Source organism: Montipora capricornis, chromosome 7 (assembly GCF_036669925.1).
Source record: "Montipora capricornis isolate CH-2021 chromosome 7, ASM3666992v2, whole genome shotgun sequence".
Classification (NCBI taxonomy): Eukaryota; Metazoa; Cnidaria; class Anthozoa; order Scleractinia; family Acroporidae; genus Montipora; species Montipora capricornis.
The window spans coordinates 41,515,988-41,526,541 of record NC_090889.1 but is presented as its reverse complement, the minus strand read 5'-3'; the positions used below and the strand labels follow the sequence as shown (position 1 = coordinate 41,526,541).

The 10,554-nt window shown below is 40.1% G+C and overlaps 1 protein-coding gene and 1 long non-coding RNA gene across 2 annotated transcripts in view; one reads left to right on the top strand and one right to left on the bottom strand.

Annotated features, from left to right (window-relative positions):
- LOC138057245 (uncharacterized) overlaps window positions 1–2,572 on the bottom strand; it is a 234,549-nt gene extending 231,977 nt beyond the window's left edge. The window contains exon 1 of the long non-coding RNA XR_011133626.1: window positions 2,178–2,572. This is a non-coding gene — a long non-coding RNA (uncharacterized lncRNA). The remainder of the gene's footprint in view (window positions 1–2,177) is intronic.
- Window positions 2,573–4,005: 1,433 nt separating this feature from the next.
- LOC138055988 (uncharacterized) lies at window positions 4,006–4,377 on the top strand. Its single transcript, XM_068901844.1, has one exon. The coding sequence runs from the start codon at window positions 4,006–4,008 to the stop codon at window positions 4,375–4,377; it is 372 nt and encodes a 123-aa protein (XP_068757945.1).
- Window positions 4,378–10,554: the final 6,177 nt, after the last annotated feature.

The window sequence follows — 10,554 nt, the reverse complement described above, 5'->3', positions numbered from 1 at the left end:
GAGAAATGAAGAAAATCTCACCGTCGGAAGATTTTGGCGCGAACGTCCTTAAATAAGGTATAAATACAATGACAACATTCTTCTTTGATACAGTGCTTACAGGTTCAGAAGATCTGTGTGAAAATTTCTTTCATACGTCATTGAGATTGTAGGAGATTATGCCATTTGGGTAACCATTCCGGAGTAACGTTTTCTTAAGATCAGAAAGAGATGCCTGTAGTAAGTAGTTGTGGAGCAACTTAAAAAATCTGACTAGTTCGATGCAGTCGTTGTTGATGGAAAAGATTTGGAAGTTGTTAGCACCGCCAAGTTACTGGGGCTTACTATGAGCTCCCAATTAACTTGGAAAGCGCACATAGAGGAAATAGTCAAGAGGATGTACTTCTCAGTGCTCGCCTGGCCAAATTTAAAGTTATGGAGAGGCTATTGCGGAGGCCCGCATTCACGCTCTAAGTCTTTATGGAGGAAATATTTCGCATTGTTTTAAAATCATTAATTAGAAAGACAGCAAGCTAAATAAGCTGCAGCCTGACACTGTTAATTCAACTTCCTCACTCCGGCAGAGTGAATAATAATTGGAGTCCTGATAAGGAAAACGAGTGTCTTGAAGAATCAGAGGAGCCTGGTAACGAACAATTGGACCTGAGGAGGAAAACGAGTTTCATGAACTGTGTGAAGATGAAGATGACAAGGAGGTTTCTTATCGGAGAACAGATTAAAAAAAGGACGAATATCATGAAGAGCCAGATGATCGAGGTAATCATCCAAGAATTCGCCATTTTCGCAAATCCCATAACACAGTTCATTTTGTCGGGTTATTTCCATTAAAACAGTGGATATCCAGTTCACTGAAGCATGATACAGTCCCGAGAGTAATAATTAAATTGCATTGTTTTAATGTAAAGAACCTCTAAAACGTATTGCATTATGGGATGGGGAAATAGTCTGTTGGGCGCTTTCAAAAATACCATAATTCTCTTCGATCGCTGAACCAAATTTTGCATAAGCATTATTTTTACTCTCTCTTGGAACCATTTTAAGTCTCAAGAGAAACTGTAAACAAATTTTGGAGGGCAGACAAAGAATATTATAGTATTTTGAAAGTGGCCTATTGGATATTGAAGTGGAGCCTGATAAGGAAAACGATATTTATGAAGAGTCAGACGACCGAGATGACGGAGAATCGAATACTGGTTGGAGACATGATGAGGAAAACGATATTTATGAAGAGTGAGACGACCGAGATGGCGAGGAATCGAATACTGGTCGGAGAGATGATAAGGAAAACGATATTTATGAAGAGTCAGACGACCGAGATGGCGAGCAATCAAATACTGGTCGGAGACCTGGCAAGGAAAACGATATTTATGAAGAGTCAGACGACCGTGATGACAGGGAATCGAACACTGGTTGGAGACCTGATAAGGAAAACGATATTTATGAAGAGTCAGACGACCGAGATGGCGAGGAATCAAATACTGGTCGGAGACCTGGCAAGGAAAACGATATTTATGAAGAGTCAGACGACCGAGATGGCGAGGAATCAAATACTGGTCGGAGACCTGGCAAGGAAAACGATATTTATGAAGAGTCAGATGACCGAGATGACGGAGAATCGAATACTGGTTGGAGACCTGATAAGGAAAGCGATATTTATGAAGAGTCAGACGACCGAGATGGCGAGGAATCGAATACTGGTCGGAGACCTGGCAAGGAAATCGATATTTATGAAGAGTCAGACGACCGTGATGACAGGGAATCGAACACTGGTTGGAGACCTGATAAGGAAAACGATATTTATGAAGAGTCAGACGACCGAGATGGCGAGGAATCAAATACTGGTCGGAGACCTGGCAAGGAAAACGATATTTATGAAGAGTGGAGAGAGAAACGGGGGAGAGAAACGACCGCCGGAAATACGTCTGCGTTTGCAGGCTAACGACCGAGATGACAGGGAATCGAATACTAGTTGAAGACCTGATGAGGAAAACGAATTCCACGAGGAGTTAAAGAAGCCCAACTGGAAACAAGGAAATTTTTTACATTTCCATAGCTTCGTGATAGTAACACCATTAAAATAAATTTGAAACTCACGAGGAAACTTTTTAATGCGAAGTTGTGTTCTTTACAGTTATCTACAGACCACTTTCATTCTTTTGTATTTATGTTAATTAGACCTCTTGCCCTCATTTTGAAACAAATATTTTCTTGGAAATTTGCTCGTTGTAGCGAGGCTAGGAAAGCCTATTAGCACTAACATAGAATAATATTTTATTTGGCCGCCATTATGAAAAATATCTATACATGATGATGTGATTTCACTGTAAGTTACAACTCCAAAATCTAAATTACAAAGCAGTTTCAAGAGGCCATTTCCGAGTTCATGTCTGCCTCCTCTTCAGAGCGAGTCTAACTTCACATCTGAATGAAAACTAATTAAGGACGGTGCCCTGCTAATTCAAAGGTATTTTTGCACGGTTTACTGAATATGCGGGAAATGCAGATCTTAACAAGTGTTATTGAAATCCAAAAAGAAAATTGGGGGTAACCACGCATTTTTCAAAGATAATTAATCAACAATATCTTTAAAAGACAAAGCAATGTATGGCATCCTTTTCCAAAGTGAAGCTTAATTATCTCTGAAAAATGCGTGTTTACCCCCAATTTTCTTTTTGGATACCAAGAGCACTTGCAAAATTCTGCTTTCTCCGCATGGTTTTGAACCGCGCAAAAATATCCCTGTATTAATAAGCACCACCCATAGGAAATCCGAGTATCTCGAGATGCGCAGAACGTATGCACAATAACAATAGTAGGCACCGTTGTTAAATTATTTTTCCTTCTGATGTAAAGTAGGACTTTATTACCATCACAAGAACTTCGCAGTTAGACTTGCTTTGAAGAGGAGGCAAACATGAACTCGGAAATGACCTATTCAGCATGCACATGCGCCGGAATGCTGAATGATCTTTTAAAAAATGACCACTGTAGAGAAAAGCTGACATTTTAACATTGGTCCGTTTTCAGATACCACACAAACTGAAGTACGACAAAGACGAACTTGTTTTCACTACTAGCCTCTTTTGTGGGCGAGATATAAAGAAAACACGTCCTAGAAAATTTGAAAATTCTTTGTCGTCAACTCTTTTCCTTCCAACCAAGGGGTAATTGGCACCAAACAGACAAAAAAGGAATTAGAATTGGTTGGGTGGTCATTGTTTGGGCCTCTCTCGGAGTTAAAGGTAAAATAAAATCGGAATTTCGTTTCATTCCCAAGTATGTGTCCCTCGATTGACCAAAAGAATTTCTGTTGACTAAAAATTGGCCTACTTGCATTGCAGGGTCTACAACTTGCATGTGATACAAGTCATTCTGTCAGTATCGATGTGCTGATAGAAACAGATTATTACCGGTCTTTCTTCACTGGGAATATCATTCAGGGAGATCCGTATGGACCAGTAGCCCTTGCAACCAATTTGGTTGAGTTTTGTCAGGACCAACTGTGAGCTCAAAGTTGACAAGGTCATGCACAGTGAATTGGAGTTCAACGTATGTGTTAAAGATAGAGTCCACAGAGATAAGTGATATAAACGATGATCTGCAGAAATTTTGGACTTAGAAACTTTGGGCATTAAAGGAAAGGAAACTTCAGTCTATGACAAGTTTTCAAATGACATCACATTTACTGGAAAGAGATACCAGGTCAAGTTACCTTTCAAGGACAATCAACTCATGTTACCAGACAATTATACGGTGGCATTGCGTAGACTGACAACAACAATTAAGTAACCTCAAGAACCAACCAGAAATTCTAAGGTAGTATGATGATGTGTTCAGAGAGAAAATGCACAGTGGTGTGGTTGAAATGGTACCACATGATCAAATACCACCGTCTGGAGATGTTCACTATCTTCCACACAGGAGAGTTGTGAGACGTGACAGAGATACAACTAAAGGGGGGAGTTGTATATGATGCCTCATCTAAAGCGTTTGGGCCTAGTTTAAATGACTGTCTCTACATTGGACCTTCCTCTTAATCCCTTGTTATTTGACATTTTGCTGAGGTTCAGAGTACATGAAGACATTGGGAAGGCGTTTTTGAACATTGAGATTGATCCTGAACACAGGGACTTTGTGAGATCTTTATGGGTCAAAGATCCGAACAAGGAAAGTCCGGAGGTTATGGCACTATGTTTTGCACATGTGGTGTTTGGTGTAAACTTAAGTCCTTTCATTCTAAATGCCACAATCACACACCATTTGAACACATGTTTGCCAGTTTACAGTGCACTTGCAAGAGAGCTGTTGAAGACTTTATATGTTGATGACTATGTCTCTGGAAATGGTGACATGGATAGTGCATTCAAATTGTCTTAGGAGATAAAGCTCTGTCTCAAGTCAGGCGGCTTCAATATGAGAAAGTGGAGTAGCAATTCAGAAAGTGTGCTGAGATTACTGGAAAAAAATGAAGCTTTCAGTGAGGTTTTTGAAAAGAGCAATAGAGCTAGAGTTGAAGATGAAGACGAAAGCTTCTCTATATCAGTTTCAACGCAAAGCACAGAAAACGAGCAAAAGATTTTGGGAATGCTTTGGAACCCAACCCCATTCTCGTCACCAGAGCCTTGGATCGACCTAAGGCTTTGGAAAATTCTATGTAGGAGAACACCGTTAGATTCTTAGCCACAAATTGGCTATTTGAACCTTACGGCGCCTGCTCACTCCTCGTGCTAACATGAATGCACCAGTTAGAGACACTTTTGATTGTTCTTCACGAAAATCATTGAGAGGACACTTTGTTTCAGGGTTCCCTAGAGACTTTCCCTCCCTCAGTCAAGAGAAGAGCTCTGGGGTCGAGACTGATGAACTAATTTATGATCTGAACAAGACATTGGGAGATGTAGATGCCGAACTAGCAACAAAAAGATTGATTCTCAGTACAGCTACAAGATTTTTTGACCCCTTGGGATTGGTAGCTCCAGTCATTCTTCCATTCGAGATGATGTGTCAGAAACTTTGCAAGGCTGGAAAAGACTGGGAAGAGTTGGTCGATGCTGAACTCAATCACCAACGCCTGGCGACTCTATCAGATTTGAGACAGGCTGGAAGAGTGAGCTTTAAGAGATGTTATGCTGAGGGATTGAATGGCGACAAGGTCAAGTCAGTCCAACTACACTGTTTTGCTGACGCATCGGAAAGCCTTATGGAGCTGAGGTCTACATTAGAGTAGAATATGAGGCAAGGGTGGAATGTCAGATAGTATCTTCGAATACAAGAGTTGCACCATTAGCTAAACAAACTATCCCTCTTCTGGACTGGATGTCCAACTTAACTGCGTCCAGATTGTTGAAGAGTGTGTCTCAAGCATTAGACGATGTAAGAATTGGCGATTTGTTTAACTGGACAGATTCTATGATTTCACTGTGGTGAATCACAAACACTGGCAAGAAGTACAAGCCGTTTGTCGAGAATCGAGAAGGAATTCACCCCCTGAGCAGTGGAGGTACTTTTCCAAAGCAGACAATCCAGCTGACATAGCGTCCAGAGGAATCAAGTCTACTGAATTGAAAGAAAGCAGCTTGTGGTTACATCGACCCGAGTTCCTGTCTAAGAGTAGTGAGCAGTGGCCAGTTTAACCGACAGTTGTACCAGTCAGAGAAGAGTTGAGCGAACTGAAATCCTCTAAACCAGCTGTTTTCAGCTTAGTCACCACGTTCGTTGAAGGGAAGGAAGAAGAACCGAGTCTAGATAACTTAATCAATCCTGAGAATTACAGTTCGTTAAAAAGGCTTATGCTGTTGTTTACTGAGAAATTGAAGAAGACGAGGTCCAGGGAAGGAACGGAAGAAGATTTTACGAAATTGTACAGACAAGCAGAGATGTTGTGGATTAGGCACGTTCAGCAAGAGATCCTAAAAAGCGACAAGTATCCACAGATGAAGTCATCATTAGGCCTTTATCAAGACGAAGGGATACTACGATGTCAAGGAAGAATTGGCATGTCTTCCCTACTGTACGATACACGATTTCCGATGCTGTTGCCGAGAAGTCATTAATTCACTAAGTTGGTGATTCTTAATGACGGAGCCTACTATTGTTATTGCGCATATGTTCTGCACATCTCAAGACACTCGGATTTCCTATCAGCGGTGCTTATTAATACAGGAATAATTTTGCGTGGTTCAAAACTATTCGGAGAAAGCAGAACTTAGCATATGCTCTTGGAATTCAAAAAGAAAATTGGGGGTAACCATGCATTTTTCAGAGATCACTAAGCTTCAATTTGCAAAAGAACGCCAAAGCTTTTTACAAATATTGTCCATTAATTATCATCGAAAAAAGCGTGGTTACCCACAATTTTGTTTTTGAATTTTAATATCACTTGTTGAGATCTCCTTTTCTCGCATATTCAGTAAACTGCGCAAAAATACATGTACCTTTGAATTAGTAGGCACCGTCCTTAAGTGTCATGATCAAGTGATGCACAATGGAGTGGCAGAGACCTTGGTTCAAGTTAAGTCAAGGTATTGGATTGAGAACGGCAGACAAACGGTTAAGAGCATAATCAACAAGTGTGTATTGTGCAAGAAACTTGAAGGTCGTCCATATGGAACGCCAACTACCTCTCAGCTTCCCAGGTTGAGATTGTCCCACGAATTTGCATTTACAAGTAAAGGAGTTGACATTGCGGGCCCCGTTTATGTCAAGGACGTTTATGACAAGAGGATTATATAAACAAGGCATACATCGTGTTAAGGCCAGTTTAAACGGTTTCAACATTTGACCAACATTCGTTCAACAAAAGTTGAACAGATGTTGGGCAAATGTTGGACGCAAAAATAAAGTTGTGCGGAAGCCGTCCAAATGTTCCAACATTGTGCCAACCAAAGAACCAACACTTTCGTGAAATTTGATTGTGAGAAACTAGGGTCTAGAAACCAGTCTCTCTCGTCCAGATAAACTACGCTATGTTGACTTTTGCGGTCTGCTGTGAGCATGCGTTTGTTCTACATTTGTTGAACAGACTGTTCAAAGGGCTTCCACACCATTCAACATTTTCGGGAACAAAGGAAAAGTTGAATCGATGTTGAATGAAAGTTTAAACCGATTTAAACTTGATTCAACACGCTTTCCACAAGCTTTCATAATTTTTTACCCTTTCAACAATGTTGGACGACCTGTTCAAACACACCGAACATTTGGTTCAACAAAGTGTTGAAAACATGTTGAAGCAAATGTTGCAACCGTTTAAACGGGCCTTTATACACATGTGCCAGTTCATCTCAACTTCATCCCGAGGCTGACAACCAAAGCTTTCGTGAGAAGTTTTGAAAGGTTTATTGCCAGACGTGGTGTTCCAAATCTTGTAGTGTCAGATAATGTATTCACTTTCAAGAGCGAAGAGCTGAAGAAGTTGCCAGCAGACCACTGCATACAATGGTAACTTATCGTTGCGTTAGCTCCGTAGTACATGGCTTCTGATAGGATGCGGAAAAAAATTAAAGATTATGCGGAAATTTTTGGCCATATTATGAGGAAACATGCGTTGATTATGCGGAAATTACACCGGATTATGCGGAAACTTAAACAAGTTATAAAACTAATAATTAGGCCCGTCCAATGTATTTACATGCTTACGGTAAATCCGTTATCGAAATTGCAACCAATACAATCACATTTGTGACTGAATTTTTGCCCTTTGTGATTAAATTACATGGAGGAGTCATCAATTTGCGACCAGCTTTCACCGTTGAAATAAAAGGGTTAGCAGTTGGGATTTTCCCGCAACTTTTGGTAAAATAAATAAAGCGATAAAAAATTATTTTGTTTCTCATCATGAATTTTGTTTCAATTTGGAGATAATGGAGCAAAATTGTAATACCTTTGGAGCGCGATCCATTCCCTCGATCATTGACTTAAAGTGCGTTTGATTCACCGTATTCCGGAATAAGAATACGGGAAGTGATGAATTCAAAACGGTATGTCTGGCGTTTTGAAGCAACAAGGATAATAAAGATATGTTTAAAATAGCATTTTAGCAGGTGTTCGACATTTTTAATGTGAATCTCCGTAAAAACGAAGGATTTCTAACTTGTATTCCATGTAATCCTATTCCAGAATACGATCAATCGAATGCGCCGTTAGTTTCTTATCAGTCACGTCATTTGCTGAAGTGTAACTATTTCTCGTCCAATGGAAAGCATTGTAGGAACAAAAACTAGTGTCCACGCTCATTGGCGAAAAAATGCGCGGAAACTGCTTACGATCTTTCTTACGAACTTTCATCTTGCGAACGAAATGGTGTGTTTCCTTCAATGTTCAGGAAAATAAGCGTTTCAAACCAGTCAATTTCTTCGGCTTTTATGTTTTTGAGGATGTTAAGGAGCTGCTTTATCCCTAATATCAGATATTTCTTCTGTTTTTTGCGGAAAATATCGGAATTATGCGGAAGATGCGGATTTCAGTGAATTATGCGGATGCGCATCGCCGCATCCTGTCAGATGCCATGGTTGTAGGCATGATTTTTTGAACGTCTCGTTAGATCAACTAAACACTGTCTCAAGAAAACCTTAGGAACTGCGAGAGTCAGCTACGAAGAATTGCTCTCTGTTGTTGTGGAAATAGAGTGAATACTCAATTCACGACCTCTCACGTACATGGATGATGAATTACGAAGTCTTTTGACACCGTCACAATTGATGATTGGTAGTCGCCTGTTGAGTAAGGCAGAGAAAACTCCCTCGGAAGCACCTCAGACTAGAGGTGAATTGCCAAGACGTCCGAAGTATCTGACAACTGTTCTTTCGCAGTTTTGGAGACGTTGGCAGAAGGAATACTTGACAGAGTTACATGTCCATCATAATTGCCAACTGAAAAACAGACAACCAACATTGTTGTTTACATTCACAAGAACAGGACGCCGAGACTATTTTGGAATATGGGAGTGGTCAAATCCCTCATCACAGGACGAGATGGATTTCACTGATGCAGCAGTGGTGAGAACTCGTAGAGGAGCTAGATCGAGTAATCAATGGGACAAGACCCTTGAAGAAGTTGTATCCTGTAGAAGCTGGATTAAGAGTACATGAACGTCACAACAGGAACATCGATTTTCCAATTACCTTTGGGGGAAACGCTGAACAAGAAAACGTAGCTGAACATTAAGGATTACAAAATAGACAATGATGAAACCTCTCCTTTTTCTGTTTATGTCGTTACGAACTTCAGTCAGGTGTTTAGTTTGAATCCCTCTGTGTTTTAAATAGATTTGAGATAAATTAGCATAATTACGTGTGGTGGGAAGAAAGTCACGTGTGAAGAGGGACTTACTCTGAGTTTTGATTGATCGTCGGATTGCTTCGAGTGTTTAGTTTGAGTATTGAGTATTAGATTCCAACCGTGCTTGAGGCCTGAAACCGTCGGGTGAAGTGATCATACGCATGGAAAATTGTAAAGAGATCATTCACCAGGAAACGAGATCTTTGCCCTGCTATAGTTCAATTGGAATTTTGGATTTAGATGAAGGGAACGGTTACGAAAAAATTTAGAATTGGTGTCTGTAAGTCCAGTTTTCAACAGCTTCATGAGAATACCAATTGATAGAAAACAAAATCAAACTGAAACATATCTTCCAATAAACAATAAAACATTAATGACTTTAACAGCCAAATAAGTTAAATCTTCAGTTAAGCATGAATTTAAATCATTCTCATTTTTCGTCTTTATATCATCACAATTTTCAATACAGTTTTCGCAAGCCCTATATACGGCTAATGTAAAACCCATCCCCCACCCCCAGGCATAGCCCGAGCATTTGACAAGAGGATAGCTCCGCATAGTGGGGAACTTGACACGAAAAGAAACCCATACTTTGTACCGAGCAGTAGCTTGTTTTTATTATTTTTTTTACGAAAAATTCCTTTAAAGTCTCAAATGAGGATAAATCCAACCGTAAAGCGTTTAACGCTTAAAGTCTCTTAACGTTAAAGTCTCGAATGAGGATAAATCCAACTGTAAAGCGTTTGTGGGCGCTATTAAAGTTTGTTGAACTTTTATTGAAAGGTAAGTAATCTTGACCTTTTTCTTCATTCTTGCCGTTTTATATCATCAGTATGTCGTGACGGCATGCTTCATCGATTTGCTCGATTGTTCATCAATCGTATTTGTTTACATATTATTGAAACATCTGTTTGTCAAAACTATAGTAGGTGAATCCTTCTACTATTGATGCAAGTTTAACATCAACGGTTAACTGTTCAAATAAAATTATAAAATAATAATAAACGTCTCATAACAATGGCCAATCTTGCTTCTTGCACGGAGGGTGGGGTATTTAACGCTTTGCGTGAGGCACTAGGGCGGTGGGGCATTTGATGGTGTAAACTGGCAACATGGGGGGGGGGGGGGGGTGAGTTGATCATATCATTTTGTAAAGGTCAAATGCCCGGGGGTTTGCCCGGATGGGGGGGAGAGGGAGGATAGGCGCTCTTGGAATTGACTGATACATAAGAAAACAATCACAGCCTTTACAGAACAAAAGAGAACTTAAATATGGAA

Excerpts from the sequence above, each read along its gene's own strand:
- LOC138055988 (XM_068901844.1), top strand. The coding sequence starts at position 4,006 with ATGACTGTCTCTACATTGGACCTTCCTCTTAATCCCTTGTTATTTGAC.